At 36.4% G+C, this 24,242-nt stretch overlaps 1 protein-coding gene across 2 annotated transcripts; it reads left to right on the top strand.

Moving 5' to 3' along the window:
• Positions 1–1,245: 1,245 nt before the first annotated feature.
• On the top strand, positions 1,246–22,873 carry LOC105050172 (protein MRG1). 2 transcript variants are annotated; one of them, XR_002165187.2, is made up of 11 exons: positions 1,246–1,572; positions 3,847–3,900; positions 4,073–4,086; positions 8,274–8,419; positions 10,447–10,482; positions 11,519–11,559; positions 12,136–12,237; positions 13,237–13,316; positions 14,339–14,476; positions 20,737–20,821; positions 22,461–22,873. XR_002165187.2 is itself a non-coding variant. In XM_010930088.3 (11 exons), the coding sequence occupies exons 1-11, from the start codon at positions 1,261–1,263 to the stop codon at positions 22,540–22,542; spliced, it is 1,122 nt and encodes a 373-aa protein (XP_010928390.3). In that variant the 5' UTR covers positions 1,246–1,260; the 3' UTR covers positions 22,543–22,873. The 2 variants fall into 2 exon arrangements, 1 of the variants encoding a protein (XP_010928390.3); XM_010930088.3 differs by having other exon boundaries at positions 14,339–14,508.
• Positions 22,874–24,242: the final 1,369 nt, after the last annotated feature.

The following is a 24,242-nucleotide window of genomic DNA, read 5'->3' as shown; positions in this document are numbered from 1 at the left end:
CCTTGGAAACGCTAAAGGCATCCCTCCACATGTACATTTTTTTTTCGAATAAAATTCATTGAAAATTCAAGACTGGCTATCCTATAATTGTCTTATCTTAAACCATGAAAGGAGTCGACAAATCTTTACTTGCACTATTCTTCTTGCATATCAGCCTGTTTGAATGCTTCGTATAGAATTGCCAGGGCCATTCGTTTTCACACTTTTAGAAAATATATTATCCTTTGGTGGATCTTAAATTACCAACTGCATCCCTGTGTTGTTGATTTTATTTTTATTGAGATATCTTATTTGCAAAAGAAATATTTTTTTGGTACATAGTAAGCGACCCAACAAAAGCAGAAATGAAGAAAAACAAGAATCACAAGTGAGAAACTCCAACTATATCAGCCATAACCATAGTTTTTATTTCTCTGGAAATATTCGAAGCAGATTGAAAAGCAACATTTTCTAGCTATCTTTACCCACCTTGGTTGTATTCCTTAAAGATATAGGAAGCTATTTCTTACCAAACAAAAGAAAAAGATATAAGAAGCTATGAAAAAATATACAAATGCAGCACATTGAAGATTATTTTAAAGGATCGGATGAAGAGCTTGTGAGGACTATGAGAAAAGTCCCATCTGTACTTGTATATCTAACGGCTAATGAATCACTCTCAAGCCAAATAGGTGTTTATTGTAAATTCTCAAGCCAAAAAAATAGAGAAATTGGTGTCCTCTTGGCTAGGGATCTCAATAAATTGGAAAACTAGTAAAGGGCTCTGATTTCTCTTCCTACAAATATCATTTCTCACCAATACCCTGCATAAAAGACTAGCATGCGCGGTGATCCATGCCGGATCGTTCAAAGTTTTGCTTCAAGTTTCAGGAGTGTTTCAGCCACAGTCGGTTTAAGCAATCGGCAAAACCTGTTTACTCGTTATGGGAAAATATTTATAAGCCTCCAAAGTAGATACTTAGTCCTCCATCAATTGCTAAGTTTTTGGTTTCCCATAATAACAGATAAGAAATAATTATTTTTGGGTCCTCGCAAGGCCTCCCACCGTTTGCTGATAACCGGGGCCAAGCCGTGGCACGCCGCCGCGGGGCTCAGGCAAGGCCCGGAGGAGCGGTCAAAACAGAAGAGCACCTAAGTACTCCAAAATTTGGACAGGACCCACTTGACTAGACTAGACCCGATCGATTCGGATCAGTTCCGATTCGGTCCGGTACCGACCCAAACCCGCTACCCCAACGGTCCGTCATATTAACCGTCCAGATGGCACTATATAGCCGGGTGAAATGGTGTATCCTGTACCAGAGACGCGCAGGCGACGAAAGAATTACAGAAACCGCCCCCGTTCGAGCCCGGGGACTGGCAAGAAGCAAGTCCCCTTTTTTTACCTCTTTGAGCAGAGGCGGAACGGAGCAGAGTGGGAAGCGGGGTTCGGCGATGGGGAGCTCCAACACGACGGAGGGGACCGGAGGGGCGAACGCCGACCCCTCCTCGTCCGACTCCCCCACCGCTGGCCCCTTCTCCGAGGGAGAGAAGGTCCTCGCGTACCACGGCCCTCGCATCTACGAAGCCAAGGTTAGCGCCTAGGGTTTCAAGATTTCTTCGCTCTTGGTCTTTTATTATCGCTATTGGTGGTAATTTTTGGTTATGGTTTCCAGATTTCTTTGTTCTTGACCGTTTTAAACTTTGTCGCTCTTTGGTGGTAATCTTTTTGTGCTTTCAGGATTTCTTGTTTCTTGATTTTCTTTTTCTCGCTCTTTGGTGGCATTCTATTTTGTAGTGTTTTTGGTATTCTATGCGGCACAGTGGTGGAAAGACTCGATTGTTCGGAGTCATCTGAGATTCTAGAGCTTTGATTAAAGTTCTTATCCGTAATTTTAATCTCCCACTTCTCTCAACAATAATTGTAATCTGCCCTCGATGTAGTTTTGGTGGACTGAGAAAGAAATTCTGGCCTGTTGTTCTTTAGCTACTACTGCACGCGTGAATTGGGGTCACACCCCTCTGCGTAGCAACCTGAGGTTCTGGGTTTAAGTCTTGGGTGGTAGATCCCCAAATATTCGGAAAATTATAGTGTGCGAAGGGGCCTCTCTCTCCAGGGAAAAAAGGAACCGTGGACACTCTTTTTTTTAAAAATTTTTAAATAAAGAACTGTATAAAATGTTTACATCAGTTTTTGCAGTACTTGTATCTCTAGAATTTGACATAACATATTTTGCTGACTTTTTATGTTGGAGACGAGTAAAATTACCGCTATTTGTTTCTTCTCAAGAGATGTTAGAATAGGAATTAACTTTGTTGCCTTTTAAGATGATTAAATGGACGAAACTCGCAATTTTGTGAATAAGAATGTTGAAGACTGGAGGTTTTAAGTTGATGATTAGCGAGATACGCAAAGATATGTGCGTGTATGTGTGTTTGTGATGATGCCACATAGGAGAGAGAATTTATACACACATAAACTAGGGGTGGCAATGGGTCGGGTGTGGATTGGATCGACCGATATCTGTACCTGCTCCACCAGCAAAAAACCCATATCCATACCCGCCCCGTATCCATCTTGGATCAGGTTGGGTTGGGTCAAGCTCCAAGAACGGGTTGGATCGGATTGGATATACCCGAAAGCCCTATATAATTAAAAAAAAAAAATTGTGCAATAGAACAGAGCCCTATAAATTAAAAATTTTGTAACCAAAGAAGAATCTTTTCAATCAAAAATCCCCAACCCTACAAAATATCATGCTTCTACCAAGATTAAGCTCTCAAAACCTCAAGGAACCAACTCACACCGCCACAACTTGGACAAAATCCCATATATTTGAGGAAAAAACCCAATTGGAACCTCAAAAACCCCTCTAATCTCTCTCAAGTGCTCTCCTTTCCCATAGATCTCTGAAAAAAGATAATGAAAAGAAAAGAAAAAGAAGTAAAAAGGAAAAAAAAAAGACAATCTATATAAGAAAAGAGCTTAGCTCTCAATTTTTTCTGCTTTTCCTTTGTTTTCTTTGATTTTCTCTTAGTTTTTCTTCTACTTTTCCCATCCTCAAGAGTCCCAATTGGGTGGGAGGCTTGGAGTGGCCGAATATGGAAGCTTAGGGGAGGCGGAGCAGTCGAATATGGAAAGCTTAGACGGCTAGGATTTTGTGTTGGGTATTTGTGTGTGTGTGTACATATACATATACATATATATATATCGGGTCGGGTTTGGGGTGGGGCATACTATTATCCATACCCGCTTCGGATTTTTTCTAAAACCCAGACCCACCTTGGATTTTAATTGGGTCGGATAAAACCTGCCCCATTCGGATCGGGTTAGATCGGATATTCGATGGATCGGATCAAATTGCCACCTCTAACATAAACTACTAAAATACACAAAAAAATTATGCACGATTTTTTGTTCTTTTATTCTTTCTTTTCCTTTCCCACCTTGATTCCCTGAGGATTTTATAATAGGAGATTAAGGCTACTATTATTATCTCTTAAATGGGCATCATGCTCCTGGTCAGATCTCGGTTGCATGTCGGTCAATAAGATATTCAAATATGTTTGTTCGAGAGGCAACTGAGTGCATTGATTTTAGTGGGGGAGCATATGTTTGTAAGGCTTAGTAAACATTCATATTCTTTCTCTATGCACTTTCTTGTGCATGTAAGGCTTTTGTCAGTATGTTAGTTTCACCTGTACCCCTCTTTTGCTCTTAGAACTATCTTTTTTGGTGCATCTAGCAACCCTACTTTGAGTGCTCTTTTCTTATTTACAGAAGGACAAGCATTTCTGTAGCTAACACCATTTTGTTTTTTTCAAATGCCATTGGAATAATTTTTTTTACACATTGTCTTTGTCAAGGTTCAAAAAACTGAGTTACGGAAGGATGAATGGAAATATTTCGTCCATTATCTTGTAAGTTATCATATTAAGTGCAGTTTGGTATCTGATCATATGTCTTCTTTCATATCTCTCAGTTGGGTAATGGTTATCTATTCCTGCTCTTACTCTTGGCCTATATGATTTAGTTTTAGCAGAATATTTATAGATTTCTAACATCTGGTAACCTCTGCCTTTGATGTTGCAGGGTTGGAGCAAGAAGTAAGTATGATCTGGATGCAACTTCTATAAGTATTCTCTTTCTGTCCTTATTGATGTTTGTTCCCCTGCAGTTTCTATATGTTAGATTTTTCTTTCTTCTTGAGAAAAATTTTCTTAGCATTGGAGTTCCCAAAACTTTTTAATCTATAATTAGATGAGTCTGCTTTTGTTTCCCTCATGCTTGATGCAGATATATAATCATCTATGCAGTATGATATCTTTGCATCTCTTATATAAATTTTGAAGGAATGATGTTTCTTGATGTAATACACACACAGATTCAGGTGTATATGGTGGATCTTCCATGTTATCAAATGCTTTCAATTAAAAGAGTAAGCTGTGGAATCCATATTGAATGGAAAGCTGTGACTTCTTTATCTTCCATTAAGGGGTAGGAGGCTTTGGGGCTTATTAAGATGCCTCCTGTGGCTGTTGGGGCCTTCAGGTTGGCATACAAGCCTTTGCATCTCTTATAATATTGCACATGCAACTGTGTCATATGTTTAATTTACCAAGAGAAAAGAATTGTTTCGTTCTAAGGTTGAAAAAATAGATAATCATAGAGGTGGAGTATAAATGAAGTATACCAAGGCTACCAATTTTGAAAATACAAAACATCTTCTTATCTCAATGCTCATACAAGTTAAGTCAATGCAAAAAGAATGCTCAGGTGAGTTTCCAACATTTTGAAAGTGAGAAACAGCAAATAGAAAAGCTCAGGTTATTCCTTATTTACTTGGAAATTTCTGGTATGAGAATGGATTTGGATGTGATGTTGAGGAGTCCCTCAATAATCAATAACAATTCATTTAGCTCTTCAGATCATCTTTAATTTACTTATTAAATCATGATTTGGTTTTATTTCATATCTTTGTAGTCAATATTCAAGGGGAAAAAAGAAAGATTGAAGGAAAAAAATGAGTTGAGAAGAAGAGAAGGTTGTTTGGATTGTTTAAACTAGCTTGAAAAGAGTTAGGATCATGATTTTCAGGCGTTATCCCATAATACTCTCTTGTACATTAGCAGTCTTATAAATATGCGATGGTACCATCTGATGCTTTGCAATATCACGTTTTGTTTATTAAGAGTTGGTTGGATGAGTCGGAGAGGTGCTTGTGGAGTATTTTGTGATCAACGCATACTTTGATGATTTCAAGAAAAAATTATTGAAGAACAATAAAATTCATGATGTTGTGTGGCTCATAATGTTGGGCAATAAGGAAGTCCAGAAAACAAGTTAAATCTACGGAAATAAGAATGGTGATATTGATGATCGGTAGAGTTAGATAGGGGGAGGAGAGATGAGTATGTTTGAGCAATTGTAGGAATTTCACAAATTAAAAATAGAGCATTGGCGAATTGGTTGAGATGGTATTAGCATATCTAATGAACTTCTAAAGTTCTGCAGTAAGTATGGGGTTTTGATTTTGTTGAAGCTGGAAGAAGGGAGCAGCTAAGGTAGCATGGATTGATTTTGTGAGAAAAATATGGAAGAGCTTGAAAGAATATTGTGGACAACCCTAAATAAGAATGCTTGGTGAGTGAGGATTCTATAAAGCTATCACCAGATTGGTGGGATAAGGATTAATAGATATGTTACAACCAAATTGTTGGGACAAGGATTGACACATATTGTTACAATAACTTCCCTGACATCATCTTGATAGCTGGCTTGTAGGATATCCTATGATATTGGCACGCCATGGATTGGTAAATTTATGATTTGTTCTAATAGACTTTCTTGGATGCTCTTTTACAATGGTATAATTAACATGGTAGACAGAGATTTTTGGAAGCTTGTTTTTGGAATGAAACATTTTGAAGGAAAAGAATCAATTCTTTTATAATGATGACGTCCTTTTGGTGGCAAAATCATTTAAATATTTAGAGTAATGCCATCTTTTGTTTCCTCCATAGTCCTTGTCAAGCCAAGTTCCTTGGTATGTAGTTTTTACATGAAGATTGTTGCCAATTACAAACCTAGGATTGTGCACCTTAATCTATCCTGTTGTTGTCACATGCGGCATGTATTTTTTTCATGTTTGTTGGTCGTTTTATGAAATTAAGTGCTAGCCAGGGTTGTGATCAGAAATTGAGTAAGAGGTGGTGCTATTTCCAATTTTATTAATTTTCTAAGACTTTGAATATGACAGAGGCAATTATTTTGACAGACTTTGGAAACAAATAGATACAACTATTATCTTGTCATAAAGAGGATACAAGAACATAATAATTTTTGTATTAGGTGCAAATGCATAGCATAGACTCTCATGTTAACCAACAATTTTGACCTTGCCACTTTGGTTTATTTGACATTTCCCGTGTAGATATTTTTGGCATGTATAGGTATGAAACTGGTTAGTAGTGGTGTAAACAGAGTGGTTATGGATTGGATACATGCATGATTGTTTCTTTGTCCTTTAATCATTGTACATAAAAAGTTCCTTTTCTAGTTCTATATATTTATTGTGTTAGTGAATTTCTAAGTATTTGGGTATGGTTAATGGATTTTAAGGGTGTCATGGAGTGGATGCTTGTTGTAAACAAATTATAAGAGCATTGGTTATCTGGAATAATAACGCGTCATATAGTCCACACTAGACCGAATTTGTCCAGTGGTTTGCAAGGCAATGCTCACCTAGGTGCCCGGTGCAGGTGATGCCCTTTTGATTAAGCATTGGAAAGGTGCTAAAGGCATGTGCCTTTTCCAAAGAGTAGTTGCATGCTAGGGTGCACCTTAGCAAATTCTAGAAGATGATGTCACTGAGGCTTCTTCAGCAGCAAGTCTCCATCCTTCTCTTCTGTCTTATTCTTTCTTCTTCTCCTTCTCTTTCTCCCTCTTCTATGTTCTGGTCCTTCTCCTTCTTTTTCTTCTTCTTCTTCTTCAGCAGCTGTAGCCATGTTTATGTCCGTCAGAAACTAAACAGAGGACGACAACCTATTTTCTTCTCCTTCCATGTCAATCTAAAGCAAAAATCTTTTTATTAGATTGCTAAGTCCTGTATTAGTCATTATTTTAATTTACATAAAAATCTGAATTCTAACAGTTCTTTGTCTTTGTGTTCATGCATTGATAAGTCATGGTTACATATGTTTGGAGTCATGAAATTATTATTATCTATATGTATATCCATATTTTAGTACCTTATGTTCTTATGGCATGCACCTCGCAGCTAGGCTCTAAGAGAACTTGGCGCCTTGGTGTGCCTTGAGCCCTTGACAACTTTGGTTCGCGCATGCATTTGTTTGCTTGTGCCATATTGACCAACATGCATATCTGGATGCACTGAGATTTTATTCTGAATCCAGATATGCATCTTAATATGCGCATACATACATTTATCAATTTAATCTGGGTATATAATATATTTTATATTTTGTAAATCTGTATTGGATATAATATTGGAGTGGTACATGCATAAGCTTATTAATATTTACTTATTTAGTTATTCTAGGAAAAAAAATGCATAGTTAAAACTTTGAGGTGGCAATGAGTCTGATGTCTTTGAAAGTGAATTCTGTCTGTTTTTTTTTTTTTAAAAAAAATCTTACTGAACTTCAAGGTGGCAATGAATCTTTTTTGGTTGGATTTGGAATTTTGAATTAGGTCAGCCTTTTGTATCCTTATCACCAGCCAAATCTCTCTCTCCCTCTCCCCCTCCCCCCCACCCCCAACCCAACACCCCCGCCCTTCCTCCCTCTATCACTCTTGCTCTCCCCCTGCTCCCCACTCTCCCTTAAACATGAACTAGCTTCAACGTTCCATAATATTATATGTTATATATGCATTTATAAGAAGTTATCTTATTTCTGACGCGTGATACTAAATTCTGCAAAAATGGTCATATATATACTGGTGATTTGCATTCATGATTTTTTTGGCGAGGATAGCTTATGTTGGACTATTTTAGTAGTGGCATGATTGGTCATTGGGCTATCTTGCCTTTTTAATTCAAGGTTCTTAGTGTCTGTTTTGTATTCTACTGGCAAATAGTGCATATAGACATCCTTTTTTTTTAGCAGGCTTGGCTCAGAATATGCTGATAATTATGAGCCCCTTTGAGAACAATTGATCAATATAAGTACAAAAACTGGTTACTGATACACGTTTGACATGTGATGGGAACAAACACTGCTCATTTGGAAAAAAAAAACTATTTTAACTTTTAAATTTTCTATTTTGACAGTTGGGATGAGTGGATTGGGACTGATCGCTTGATGAAATTTACTTCTGAAAATATCCGTAAGCAGCAGGAACTTGCAAAGAAACAGAATGCTGACAAAAATCCAAAGCCAGGGCGTTCCACACAATATAAGCCAAAAGGCTCTAATGGTTGGTTTACTTACATTTGACTAGCCTTGTCATGGTTACAACCTTCAGGCAACTACCTGTTGAGTTCCATTAGAATGTTTGGTCGCTTTTCTTTGTGCTGTATGTTTTGGATTGTTGGTAGAATCTTCGTTTAATGAAATGAAAATGAAACAAATTTAACAGTATCACCATGTGCTCGGTCACAGAACATTGAAAAGAAAAGAAATGTAGCAGATACCCTTTATCATGGGCTTTTTCAGTGCTGAGCTCTACGCTGTAACTAATATAGCAAAGGACGATGCCATGATTTAAAATTTGGCTCTAGCAAATGATCAGTGCTTTACTTGTTAATGTTCATGCATTTGTGTATTGTTTATGATATTTTACTTTGTGAGCAAGCTTAAAAATCCAGTTATTAATTGGGCTCCCCTCTAACATCATATTCGTACCACTGCAATTCCTTATGTCCGTCAAAGTGCAATGGAGGCAGTCTATGACTCTATTGCATTGGGGCTTTATTTAACTACTCATGCCGCCGCAGCTTGACAACCTTGGTTCCTCCTCACACATGTTAAACATACCACAGTCTAGCTAACTCGTATAACTCTTTGATGGGCCAAATATATTGATTTAAATAACAAAACAAATGAACTTGGTGATGTAATGAAATGATCAAGTAGGGCTTCTCTCATTTTATTGATTTAAATAACATAGGCAGCTCTAAATTTATGAATGAAACAGAAAACATAACAAGCCCTAAAGTTCATCAATGGAGTCTCATAAGTAAAATAGAAAATATAAACAGCCCTAAAATGGAATCATATAAATGAAACTAAAAAGATAAACAATCCTAAAGCCTAAAGTTCATCAATGGAATCATCAGATTTAGCTCCACTTGCATAGTTGTCATCACTTTCATCTTCTCCTCCTTCATTGGATCTATATCCTTCAATATTTTCTGTCTCATCTAAATCAGCCTTTATCTCTTCAAAACTAACTTGCCATACTAATTGACCACTTTATCCTCTGTTAGTAATAGAACTAAGAAGTTAAATGGATGGCCTTTTAGATTTTTTACACTTTTTAGCCATAAAAAAAAATAATCATAGATCATTGAGGCACCAAAGGCAAGCCCCTCGCCTCACTGAGAAAGGCCTTAAAAGACATCAAAGGCATGTGCCTGAGTGAAGAGGCATTGCCTGAAGCATCAAGGGGCAATGACCCCTTCTGATGCCTCGCCTGAGCGCCTGAGGCGCGCTTTTTGGCACCTTTGACATCACTGTCTCATGCATCCATATTTTATATATTTTAATGGATCACCTTTGAACTCTTCATCGAAAACTCCTTGGCTACCTATCGGGAGCACCTGTTCTTTTGCTTCAATTGAAATTTTCGGTATCATTTGGTATCTTCTTATTTCTACATGCATAATACAAGTATTGCAATCTTGATAGGGGGATTGCTTGAAAAAATGGAGCTTGTTATAAGCTTTTGAATGTAGGTACATGTATGCATGCATGTGTCCATTAATTTACATATGTACATACTTAATAAGCATGTTTTTAGACGTATGTTTAGGTGGGTGGGTTTGTGTGTTTGCATGCATGTACATTTTTGAATGTGTCTGTGCATGTAGGGATCACGTCTCAGTTTGGCTTTTTGGCATATAATTTGTTCCTTGAGAAGAATGCAGCCTTTACATCAGATGCTGTATTCTTTTGTCATTCTGGACAGTTATCTATTCTAGAGGAGTATTTGACAGTTTCTTTTCTGTGAGTGAGCCAAAACCTTGTTCTTAATGAGGTAGCCTTTTCTTTTGGACAGCTTTTGGTTTACATCTCATGACAGACCACTCATTTGTAAGTTACCTTAGGAGCATAGAACTGTTTGTGTGTGTGCATGTGCATGTACAGCTGACTTAATCATGTGTGCGAGTCGGTGCCAATCTGATACTCTTTTATATCTTCTAAATAGGTGTAGGTTGTGTATATTCTAAGTAACGCTAGTGTAGTAAATGTTTTGATGTATGTGTTACTCTCTGTTGACAGATGCAAAAGCAGATAAAGAAGAGCTTAAGAACTATGGTGAGTCACTTTTCATTCTTATTTCTATTGATGATGTTTTGTTTGCTTTCAATATTTTTGGTCCACATATAATGATTGTTAAAATTATAGATCAGATTTTCATGTTAGTCTTTTCGAGCATACAATATTCCAATCCTTTGGGGTGATGAAATGTTATCTTGTTTAAAATTTACATATAATGATCTGCCTTGGTAGTTCTGGACATTTCTACTTGTTGCTATATGGCAAGGAAAAATGTATATCATAATGAGGAAAAATGTATATCATAATTGCCTGTTATAATTTTAAGAAATCTGCTTGAAACTTGAAGATAGGATACTGGCGTGACCAGCATATGCCATTTAGGGCATTTGCCGGTATATATGGTAAAATGAGTTAGATCAGTGAACATCCTCACTATATTTGTGTTGCATTTATGTATAAATATTATATACAAATGAGGATTGGAAATATGACCATTTAATAGGACTGATGTCTTCCTGCATATGTATGTTACGGAATAATTGAGAGACAAATATCAAACATCTATCTCATCGGACTATGTTAGAAGATAACATGGTTATTCCTGCTGCTATGATTTTTATGGCCTACTTTTCTGAGATCTATATATCTTTTATTGTTCGGAAATGCTGGAGAAAAATTCCTATTTACATTCATCTTGACATTGTGAAAAAAAGGTGCATACTTTGCCCGCTTTTCTGAGATCTATATATCTTTTATTGTTCGGAAATGCTGGAGAAACATTCCTATTTATATTCATCTTGACATTGTGAAAAAAAGGTGCCTAGTTTGCCTGCTTCCCCATATGTAACAGATAGAAACTTTTATCTTGATGTCAATGAACCACATCAAGTCCCTTCTTTCAATGACAATGCTCTTTACGTGATTTAGTTCCTTATGTGTTTTTTTTTGGTTTATATATGGTAAATCTAAAGTTTGTTTTTTGTACATTTTGTCTCCTACTATGGGCTTAATTATTTTTCTTTTGCATCTTATAACTTATGTTATTGGTTCTACCATCTATGTTTTAATACAGTGGCAAAAGGCAAGAAGCGGAAGGCTCAATCTGGTATTGAGGTGTGCTTTGCTTACTTGTATTTCCAATAGTCTATGACTTTATAAGCTGAAACAACTTAAACATATGTAGCTGTGCAACTTTGCTTCTCCCCTAAACATGTATAACATGAATTAGATAAGCACATATGTTTATGATGGGCAATTTTACTCCATACTCTCACATCCAGCTCTAAGAATCTACTTTGTGCATGCTATTCAACAAACTGGTATATTATTTTCTATTTTCATAGCTGTTCTAAGTTCTGCAACATTACAGTAGTCCGGCCATTTCAAGCTATATGCTCATCAATTGATAACTTTCTGCCATTATCTTTCTACAGTTAAGCATGTTTAAAGTTTTGGGTATCATGCCTGCTAGAGGACTTCATATTTAGAACTTTGATGTGGTCTTAATTCTTTCTGTATCTTGCTTGATGCATATAATTTTTCTGGATTCTTAACTGGCATAGTATGATGCTGGAATAAGATTATCCGAAAGGTTTAAACAGAAAATGCATTTTACCGATGGTTATGATCCATGCATTTCTGCCGTTATCAGTCAGGATATGATGTTCTGCATTGTTTAACCATTGATAGGAGGACACAAAATCAGCAGAAAAACATGCAATGTTACAGTTTCCTTTGACTCTTAAGAAGCAGCTGGTTGATGATTGGGAGTTTGTAACTCAGCTGGGTAAGGTAATGAAATTGTTTAACATTTCTTGTTGTTATAATGCTTTGGTGGACATGTGGAGCGTATTTATATAAGTTGCCTAGGATATCTTAATGTCTTTGTGTGGTGCCCATTTTTACTATCATGAAAAAATTAATTTATTGATAAGCATTTTTGGAAGAGCTTTGCATCGCAAGGGATGAAATGAAAAGCCTGTCTGTTTGGTCATCAAAAAAATGAAAAGCCTGTCTGTTTGTTTTTATGAGAATGTCTGATTTTCAAGTTCAGATCCATTCTATCAGTAATTTTGGCTGGTACATTTTGGCCAATGACCTAAACAAATGCCCTTCAAAATTGAAAACAAACCTCAATGGTCAGTTTTATATGTAACATGTCATTGTCTTTCTCACATTCTATGTCACCATATGAGCTGGAGGTTTGTCATGCCGGTGACCTACCTAGTTATGTTTCCAATGACTTATGTGGTGTAGTTGCTTAGTCATATGTGGCTGTTGCTGGGACCTGCCATATAACCATTGGTGCAGCTGTAATTCAAGAAAGTACAAGCAGAGAAAGGTGAAGTTCTTTTTTGCTGTTTCCCCATTTTTGGCCCATGAGATTATAGAACCATATATTTAATGTCTGGATTTTTCTGTTTGGCTGTTCGATGACTGCGATGAGATGCAAATATTCAATAGGTTCTTCTAATGATTAGTCTGAGGTCATTTGTAATTATCTTATTTTAATACAGTCTGAGGTCATGCCAAGACTCATTTTAAGATTATGGAGTCTTGAGATGCTTGTTTCTGTTCCTTCATTGTTTCAATTTTCCTTATCAGCTGTTAGATAATTACTCAGTAAGCTGTATTACTTTCCAGAAGCATTTCTTTTCCTCTTTTAGATCTCCACATGCATATTCCATGTTCTGTTTATCTGATTATAATCAGTTGTATTTCACTAGTTTCTGCCTTTTAACACTTCTTCTATCATGAGAGGCATCTAACATGAGAATGCCACAATGTCAGCTTGTGAAGCTCCCTCGTTCCCCAAATGTTGATGATATCCTAAAGAAATACCTTGATTACCGGACAAAGAAGGATGGCATGTAAGTATAGCCGTTGTAACTCCAGTATCGTATGCATTCAATTGTGATGTCCTCACTGCATTTCTTTTGCATTGGCTTGGTTGTGTTGATTCTTTCTGCAGGAATGCATTTTTCCTTGTCTTTGAGATAGTAACTTTCCATCTAGTTGGTGAGAATTCTGGTAGAGCCAAGCTTTCTCATGCTTAGACTTTTATAATGAGTTTCCTCGTTGTGAATTTCAGTCAGTAATTATAATTATTATGATTGGGTGTTCAGCTAGTATTCCTGATGAAAATGCTAAGGTGTACCAGTCTATTTCTTACTCTGTTCTCTGTTCCAGTGTGGCACCTGGTGATTGGCTTAACCTTCCTGTGACAATGACCTACCCCCATATTGTACCAATAGAACAGGGAATTGAGTGGGAAACTTAGGGATTGGTAGCAGTATTTGTTCCTGATTATGGTACAGTTGCCAATAGATTCCTGTGTGACATTATTAGAATACACATTCCTCTCTTTGGCATCACCATTTAGACTACCTAACTTGTAACTGGTTGGTTTCCTCTTTGAAGAATTGACTGCAGTTGCTCCATACTGACTTTTGTGGGCAGCTTCTCTTAAACTATTATACTTAATTGTTATTAAGAACTAAAAAAATTCATTTCAAATTGGTTTCTTTCATGAAGCTGGAAAGTACCTTTTCAGTTACTTGAAAATATTTGTTGGACATCCATAACATCAATTTTCTTTCTTTTTCTAATTTTTGTCAAGCCTCTTGCAAGCCTCTCAATGTTATGCAAATATCTTGCCCTATGAAACCATTGAAAGTGTTCTGTATGGTACTACCAAAAAAAGGTGTTCATATATATATTTTCCTTCGTGATGTCCACATTCCATAATATTCAATGTTTATTATGTTTTCTCACATAAATCTATTATGCACGAGCCATTAGATGATAATATGCTACCTTTTCATTATCTTATATTTTGTTATTTACGAGTTCTCTAATTTTATATGATGTAATGAATTTGCAATTTTGGCAGGATTGCTGAATCAGTTGCGGAGATACTAAAAGGGTTACGCTGCTACTTTGACAAAGCATTGCCGGCTATGCTTTTATATAAAAAAGAGAGGCAACAATATCAAGAAGAAATTTGCGATAATGTCTCTCCTTCAACTGTGTATGGTGCTGAACATTTATTGCGTCTTTTTGGTATGCATATATGTGTGCATCATTTGTTCTCTTCTTTTCTGAAATTCTAATAATACCATTTGATTTCTTATCTACATAACCTTTCTTCATCTTTTGGATTTCCATGTCCCTGTTCTTTGTTTTTCTGTATATTTCCTTCATGATGCCGTTTTTGCCCTTAAAACTGTCCCCTATTCGCACTGTTGTTTTCTCAGCTATACAGTATTCCTTGATTATATTGATAAAGGATTCTAAGTTTTATGTGATATTTGAAATTGTATTTGAGGCCTTAAATATTTGCATTTGGTTGCCTTTTTGTACCATGGTGAACAGGGGTCCATTTATCTGACCTGGACCTCACCTGCCTGACCCGACCCGACCCGACTTGCCAACATGTCTGGTTGGGTTTGGGTCCAGACCCCTCAACTTGTAAGGTCATGGACAGTGTATATGTGAGCTTCGAGTAAATATGAACCATTAGGGAAATTTTTGCTTTGGATTTTGGACATCTTATTAAGGAGAAATTTGTTTTAAAACTTGGGTTGGGTTGTAATATTTACCTATGGATATGTCACTTATGTTATCATGTTATTTGCTTTGTTATAAAGAGAGAAAAAGATTAAAAAAATGAATAATAAATGTTAAAGGAAGGGATTGAACCCATGGATTGTTGTAACAGCCCGTACTGCCCAATACCAGAGGTATCATACCATATAGGTAGTGTAGCAAACCTCGGTATGGGTGGCGTATCGATTGTTGACACCACAAATTGACCCATATTGATACTGTACTAACATGATACTAGTATGGATACTAAAATCCTAGACCTTGTGGTCAGTAGCTCCATATGTTGTGCTACTATAAAACATAAGATACAACATTCGCAAATATGTGGATGGTGTTGGCATGAGGAGATATGCAAATGGGGAAATGCTCAAATGTGTGAAAGGGTATTTTGGTTGCTAAAAATAGGAGGCACACAAATTGGAGCCTCTCGAATAGAGGCACTAGGAGAGTTTCCTTTAACAGTAGAATATAGGTGTTTAGTTTTTAATTGCAAAGCAAGTTCTAATTATTTGTTATGGCAAAACAAATTTTGAGATAAGTTGTGGAACAAACAGTTTAAAAACTGTAAAAATTATAGCCTGCCCATACAATAGAAAGCCCAAAGTGAAATGGAGCTGGACCACTTGGATGCAGATTTGTTTTGAATCAGACATCTCAGACCTGTTGCCATGTTGGGTCTGGTTTGGTTCAGGCCTATAGGGCATTGATGTATGAATTGGACTTGGCCCAAACCCAAGCTGGCCTTTCGATTGCCACCTTTAATCCTTGATGTCTAAAACCTTGCTTACAAAAGAATGTCCTATCATATGACATCAATAAATCTGGCCTAAACTAATCAAGGTTACAAGGTCTTGCATATCAAGCACCCACTTTATTATCAACTACTTCAATTCCCGCAGATGGAGGCTGAAAAGCCATAGTGTGCATCCTGTAGTTTAGAAACAGGGAGACATCCTCCCCATACAAGAAAAAGGAGCTATTCAATTGATACACTGACAACATAAGAAAATATGAATGGGGAACATAGATTTCTAGTTTGGACTATATTCCATGGTTTAAAAAGCTTATTGAAGACATAACTTGATTTCATAGCTAAAGAAGGTTGCTTCTTATGCTCAGTTTTCTGTTAAGTGTTGTATAAATTAGGATGGCAAGTTATAGAAGAATTTACTCGACTTATATAAAATGTGTTTATTATTGGTATTTCAATTTACATGTCTCTTAAGTCTCTCTTCGTGAGATCATACACATTAAAAATAAAACCATTGTATATAGATACTCTGAAGGATAAGCTTCAAGTTATGGTTAGGTTTGAGGTGGGTTGCAAGTAGGGTTGATACTGGTATTAATGAACTCAATATAATAATTATATAAAAACTATTACTGTTTGCTACTGAGTACTAATTGGTAAGTAAAACTTGTTAGTTATTATTGTTATTAATATTACTACTATTTGTCAAGAAAATTAATTCATTTTTGCTGCTTTTATTGTAGTTATTGCATTTTAATTTTTTAAATAGTTGAAGAATAGTAACTGTATATGCATCTGCATATACTGCTGCATACTGCAAATGCAGTATGCAGTCCCTTGACTGCCTGCATACCATTGCCACCTTTTAAAACATTCATCAATCCATTTAGCTTATTCTAACTTTTCTATTATAGAAAATTGGAAATCCATATGTATTTTCTAGATTTAGAGACTTCATGAATTCATCAATCCTTATTACCTGTTTTCATGAATATCTTATTTTAATGACTTTCTAAAAATTGTCACTGTGAAAGTAAGTGTGGTATTTTCAGAAAAGGTATTCCAACTGGTGACATATAAGTGTGGATTTTTTGAACACTTAATGAATTCATCACTTGTAACCGATTTGTTGTGGTCACTTCTCACTATTTGATTCTAATATGTTCTTTGGTAGAAATTGAAGTGATGGGCCTTGTTCCATCAGTTTGCTGTTGACAAGTATGTGTGGTCGAAATAAATGTTAAGAATGTTTTGACTTTATGCATCATTAATGCTATAGATTTCTTTAAGAATACTTAAAATTTGATTTAATTATAATTTAGAAAAAAAATTAGGAATAATTAAAAAATAGATATGTATATAAATAATTCATACAGGTATGTTACACTTGCAAAGCAATTTATCATTTTATTCGTAGGCAAGAAAACCTATTGCTCAGATTGCACCCTCCTCCAGGGCCCAATTTAGAGAAGAGAAACTCTCGCAAGTTTAATCCATGCTCTGGCCTCCTTTCCTCCTCCAGGGCCCCAGTTTAGAGAAATGAAAAAGCCTCCACTAAGTTTCATTCATGCTTTGGCCTATAGATCTGTTAATATAAGGACTCTAAGAACCCTTAGTGACTACTAGTAAAATTAGGACTTCCATGAAAAAAATAAATAAAAGAAATAGGGAACAGAACAGCAAATTTGAACTTTCCAAAAAAGAACAAAATAAGGCACCAAAAAGGTCCACAAAAAGGATTTGGACTCTATACAATTCTTCAATGAAGTTAATTAAGGGTCATGAAGAATAAGAATGGATGAAGATTTAATATGATCCCAGGGCTTGGTCTATGGAGCAAAAGATGTGATGGAGTCAAGGGCTCAATCCTGTGACTCGTGTGACAACTCTTATCATGATGATCAGTCTCTGATCTATATTATCTGGAGCATCAAAGGAGTAAAACTAGAGCAGCACACTGATTGCCTAGATTTAATCATCAAAAATGACTTACCGCCAAAGATTTAAACTATAATTTAGAAAGGTTGAGGAGTATTACTCTGGTCTTAAAGTGCACAGCTGACATAGCTCAGAAAAAGATTAGATACTGCTATTTAGGGATCTTAATTGAAGTCAAATAAGTGCGGTGGTTGATAAGGAGATTCACTTTCCTAGTTTAAGAGTCCTAAATTGCTTGTAGCAGAAGCTACAGCAGGCTATTAAAAGGCTCTAGGGCACTGAAAAGAGCATCATTTGGTGTGCTTCATTTCTGGTGAATAAAAAAGAAAGGTTGAAGGCTAGGTTTAGCCAGCTATTCCATCTCGTCTCCATCCTCTTTGGTTACGCTCTTGTTCTTCTTATCAACTCTTCTTTCCTACCATGTTCTCCATTTCTTCTATCACTATTCTAATGTGCTTATTTTCTTCGCCGAAAGAATTTTTCGCTGTTTCTTTTGTGCTATGACTAGGTAGAATGCTACTGATTTCAAATATTTGTTCTCTGCATAGCATGCAAATTTTTTGACACAATTTTTATTATCACCAAGCCTTTTCTCCCCCCTTTTTTTGTAACAAGACAGTATGAGCATCTTTTTTACCCGAGTTTTACTTGATGTTAAAGTCCACCTACCCCTTCACAGGCTATCCCAGGCAGACTTGCATCAGGATGTAATTGCCTAAATGATTTAACTTCAGGTTAATACTACTTGGGTTGGAGATAATTCTGATGAATCTAGGACTTTCCTAATTCAAGCCATCGCCTGAGTATCACCTTTTGTAAAAGTAATCTTATGTAAAATGGGATTTCTGATGTAAATGAAATTTGGCTTTCCTAACTATGGACAAAATCTTGATCAACAGAAAGTTAAATTCATTTGTATGAAAGGGTTCATAGACCCTACTTTAACAGTTCATGGGCTGTTTGGGTGTTGGAAGATCTTCTGTGGACTCTCATGCTTAAAAATATGTAGAGAACCGTTTGCTCAGAGATCACACCTTCCCGCCAGTTAATCCCTGCTTTTTGGGAATAGATAATTCCATTTCCAAGGGGATTTAGCTTATTCTGAAAAACATGGATTAGTTGTGCCTAGCTTCCCCAGTTGCTTTGAACCACCTTCCTACCGATCTGTTTCCAAAGCATAAGCTTCCTGTCAGATCTTATCGGACTGATGAGATGTTCTGGCATCCAAATAGCCCTAATGGTCTTCCTAATTTTCTAGCACCTGATTATATGAAGATGCATGAAATTTTTAATATCTCGAGTCTCATATTTCTCAAGTATACTTGTATAAAAGCATGAGGAGATTGGAGAGGTCTACTAGAAATGTTAGAGGACAGTATGAGCATCTTTTTTACCCGAGTTTTACTTGATGTTAAAGTCCACCTACCCCTTCACAGGCTATCCCAGGCAGACTTGCATCAGGATGTAATTGCCTAAATGATTTAACTTCAGGTTAATACTACTTGGGTTGGAGATAATTCTGATGAATCTAGGACTTTCCTAATTCAAGCCATCGCCTGAGTATCACCTTTTGTAAAAGTAATCTTATGTAAAATGGGATTTCTGATGTAAATGAAATTTGGCTTTCCTAACTATGGACAAAATCTTGATCAACAGAAAGTTAAATTCATTTGTATGAAAGGGTTCATAGACCCTACTTTAACGGTTCATGGGCTGTTTGGGTGTTGGAAGATCTTCTGTGGACTCTCATGCTTAAAAATATGTAGAGAACCATTTGCTCAGAGATCACACCTTCCCGCCAGTTAATCCCTGCTTTTTGGGAATAGATAATTCCATTTCCAAGGGGATTTAGCTTATTCTGAAAAACATGGATTAGTTGTGCCTAGCTTCCCCAGTTGCTTTGAACCACCTTCCTACCGATCTGTTTCCAAAGCATAAGCTTCCTGCCAGATCTTATCGGACTGATGAGATGTTCTGGCATCCAAATAGCCCTAATGGTCTTCCTAATTTTCTAGCACCTGATTATATGAAGATGCATGAAATTTTTAATATCTCGAGTCTCATATTTCTCAAGTATACTTGTATAAAAGCATGAGGAGATTGGAGAGGTCTACTAGAAATGTTAGAGGACAGTGTAGATATGTGGTATTGTTTATTTGTCACATGCCAGTGGGACTAAATGAAGATGTTTTTCGGTGTTTTTCGGGCAGTTGGTTATGTTATCTTTTTGTAGATGTTAACTGTGTGTATGAGGTAGTATGGCCATCTGTTACGAAGCTATTGCTTCCATCCAGTATTGCATTTGCTCCAATACTATTTTCCCATGTTTCATTGTATCAATGCTTGGGATTATCACTCTGGCCCTTCTTTTCAGAAACTTCAAAGATTATCTGATTGAATTATTAATTAGGCATATTTGCTATTGCACTAATTTCCGGTCATTATATAGTTCTTTGTAAGCTGGTACATTTAGAACCTAAACCCTTGTACCTCATGCAAATCTTGTCATAAAAAATTGTCCATCTGATTGAAATGAATGTATATCTGAATTCTATGGCTTCATTAAACCATTTATAGAAAATTTCCAGTGATAATTGCTTTTTTGCATAAGGAATATTTGGCCTACAACTCGATTCATTTGAAGCGCTGTAATTGTTAGAGTTCATGAGCTTCACTTTCTTGGACTTTTAGCTCTTTCATATTGAATTCCAGAAGATACATTATCCTGCCATTCCTCTTTGTTCAGTATACTTTATAGCTTGGAAAATATTTGGCTTCCTATATGGTTTGATGAGTGCAATAACATATGTTTGTCATTTACATGTTTTCTGCTTTATGCATGATATGATACAAAATTTCTCAAGCTATTCTATGGATGGCTAAGCAGTGTTATGAATGCTCTGATTTTCATTCGTTCTGCTTGTTATCGAAGTTTTAACACATTTGACGGCCATGTCTTGATTTTGGCAACCTTTTTCCTTTGTTATTTGCAGTCAAGTTGCCTGAATTACTTTCTTATGTCAACATGGAAGAAGAAGCACTGGCAAAATTGCAGCAGAAGCTATTAGATTTTCTCAAGTATAACTTCCCTTCTTAATATATTGTTGGAAGTTCTTGTATTCCTTGTATATGCTTCCTAGATTCTATGATTGCATATAGCATCAAGACATAAATCACTGCAGTTCATTTCATATTCCTCAATGAATTATTTTGTACTATTTTCAGCTTCAGACTTGGGGATGGGGAAGACTATATAGTATGTGGAAAATAGATAATCTAATTTGCATCATACGTTTCATGCATATGTTTAGGAGCATTCATGTGGGAACGTGCATGCTGAAAGTAGTTACAATCATAAGCTTAAGCAAGTCTTAAAAGAAAGCCACCTGAGTCACCTAGACAGCTTCCCTTGGGCACTCATTTAGCATTTTGCATCATGTTTTGAGTATGCTGGATGAAATCTATTTATAATTCAGTATTTGTTGTTGACATGTTTACATCTTATTTGATATGTTTGATTTGTTGATCAGAAACCTTTTTTAGGTTTCTTCCTATATCTTTGTAAGTAATTATAGTTTATTATTTCTGTGCTGCCTTGGGCCTATCTGGCACCTAGGTTCTCACAGCCCCCTGGCTCCCTGTCTGCCGCGGACTGCCTTTTAAAACATTCATGTGGTGTTGGCGTTTTGGATATTAGTTATTGTTGATCTAAATTTTGGTACATTTTGAATTGAGCTGTGGACTTGAAGCCAACCCTCCCCTCTATGACAGAACACAATTGGCATCAGGGTCTGTTGCCTTTGGTGGATACTTCAAGGTTCCCTTAAACTTGGAAAAATTCTGACAAAGGGAAGGATGGTTTGATCCAAGGAATTATTTTATATGAGACAAATTAAATCACTGGGACGTAGTCCATCCTGCACTCTCAGCAACCCCAACCAAAACCCTTTTTTTTTAACAATAATTTTAATATTAATGGGCATCTACTTTATACCTAAACTTGCTTGATTGTTCTACATACAAAGTAATCTGTTTAAGCTGTGGTATTGTGACAATAGTACAATCATGGTATTCCGTATTGGCCCGAACCAGCTGGTACATCCCGTACCATACCGGCGGGGAACCGGCACAGTTCAAGCCGATTTTTCGGTATATGGCCTAAATCGAACTGAACCGGACTTTACCGGTCGGTTCGGTATGGTACAAGCCCGAACCTCACGAAACCAGACGGTTCAGTCCAGTTCGGCATGTTTTTTTTTTTAATGATGGTGGATGAAATTTTTTTTTTGATTTTTTTCATGTCGTCATGGGTCGGTACGGTATGGTATGGTGCCGTACCGTATCAAGCAGGAACCAATATGGGTCTCGGTACCGGTTCTTGAAATCTTGAGTACAATACTACCTGTTGTTCTTGGGAAGTTTATGATATGTTGTGGTTGTCTTTGAATTTTATGAAGAATGAAAGTTTAGATGAAATTGTTATGTCTTTACAGGATTGTGGCGTTGTTAATTTCCAAGGGAACCACTTTATTTCACTTATTAATGGTTGGAATTGGAGGCCTTAATTAGCGCAACATTGTTTTTGTACATACTGTCAATTTCCGTGAATTATGTCATTCCTCTGACTAATGAAGTGCATGATTTTGGCTGTGGAAGATTCGAAGGAAGAATTTCTGCAAAGATCTATTATATTAATGCTTGATCATTTTACTTGCAGGTTCCTGCAGAAAAATCAGAGTTCCTTTTTTCTTTCTACATATGATGCTTCCAAAGGCATAGATGGCACAGATACCAAATAGAACTTAACCAGAAAGCATTTGCTTGCTGTTATGTACCAACCTGCACCAGAATTGCCAAGTCTGATTCCCACTTCTTGTTGTTGTAACATTTGATTGTTGATTCGGAGAATGAGATCTTTTTTTGGGTGGAAAGATGGAACTCATGTTGACAGCTTGAGTTTCCCAATTACAAATTATGAAGTGTGATTTTGCTTTTTGATTTCAACTATTGAAGTTTGACATTTAAATATAGTAGGTGTGTTCACCGATTGTACATATATTGAATATTGATAGGTATTGAACTATTGAGGAAAGATTTATAATGATACAATTTCATAAAAAATTTTCTTCACCCGTTCTGTATAAATTTAGACACATTAATGTAGAAAATAATAATGTAATCTGGGAATAGAGATCTGTTGGATGCAAGTATTTACTATTACTGTTATTGTCATTATTATTTTCATTGCAATGGCTAATAACTCTCTTCGACATGAAATAAAATATCACGAAGAAAGCTATTCAAAGCCTGGGCTGGTCGGATGAAGGACAGTATTTCATTGTGATGGTCATCAATTGTAGCTGTGACAGGCAGAAATTCGTCAATAATTCACATCAGCGCGCGCTCCACGTCAGTATAGCACGCTGTAGCAAAGGAACCTGGCTATCTTGAATATAGCGAGGAATATGTCGAAGGTGAAAAGGCCTTCCAAAGCAATCTTACAGACTGCTTGCTATTATTATTATTTTTTTTTGGTATAGTAGACTGCTTGCTTAATTGATGATCCCCAAAGATTATCGAGAATATGATACCTCAAGATGCTTTGAGTGGGTACCGGTCTGGTGTTGGTCGTTTAAAGACATTTGGGTGCATTGCATTTACCAAAGTAACAAAAGAGGAGAAAAAAGCTTGAGAAACGAGAGAGACTTTCCAATGGGTCTTGATGGAACAGGTAAAGGAGAATGTGCAAGAAAATGATCGACTATATAATTCTCCAAGTCGGCTATATGTCGGTCTCGGCATCATCACCATCATCTAGAGGTAAGTCTATTTTAATAATAATTTTGTCAAGATTTTCAAGTGTAGATACAAGTCCAATAAAAATGACAAGCATTCATATCACTCAAAAAATTGAAAATGAAAATGAAAAGCATTCAAGATATTTAGAGACAGAAGAAGTTGATAATATGAACTTGCATTGTTTGGACCATGAGTCGTTTGACTTCTAAAGAAACCATAGAAGATGAAAGAAAGATGTGAAGTTGCAATGAAGGATGAGATTAATGCTATTTAAACACTTGGGAGTTAACCTCACTTCCCAAAAGCTACAAAGCTATTGGTGCAACGGGGATATTCAAGATCAAGCGTGCAATGGATTAGGAGGCACAAAAGTAGGACTTGCTACAAAAAGTTACATGCATAAGAAAGGATTTGATTATGGATCGTCTTTGCACCAGATGCTCACCTAGATACGGTGACATTGGCCATTTCCTTTTTTGCAGCACATTGCAAGTGGAAGATATATCAAATTGAAGAAAGAACTTTATGCCTAGAAGGCTAAAGGGCATTAAAATAAAAGAATGGAAGATAGTGGATTGAAACAGGCGCCACGAGAAGAAATACCCACACTGACAATTATTTCCACGAAAATGATTTTGTCAAATATTCATATGAGCGTGGTTAAAGAAGGTCTCGTATGGATTGAAACAGGCATCAGGAT

Source organism: Elaeis guineensis, chromosome 8 (genome assembly GCF_000442705.2).
Source record: "Elaeis guineensis isolate ETL-2024a chromosome 8, EG11, whole genome shotgun sequence".
Classification (NCBI taxonomy): domain Eukaryota; kingdom Viridiplantae; phylum Streptophyta; class Magnoliopsida; order Arecales; family Arecaceae; genus Elaeis; species Elaeis guineensis.
The sequence above is the reverse complement of the archived record's forward strand: the minus strand, read 5'-3'. Positions and strand labels throughout refer to the sequence as shown.

Coding starts and splice junctions, on each gene's coding strand:
- LOC105050172 (XM_010930088.3), top strand. CDS start 1,261: ATGGCACTATATAGCCGGGTGAAATGGTGTATCCTGTACCAGAGACGC. Junction 11,560..12,135: donor AGGCTCAATCTGGTATTGAG/GTGTGCTTTGCT, acceptor AACCATTGATAG/GAGGACACAAAATCAGCAGA. Junction 20,822..22,460: donor AAGCTATTAGATTTTCTCAA/GTATAACTTCCC, acceptor TTTTACTTGCAG/GTTCCTGCAGAAAAATCAGA.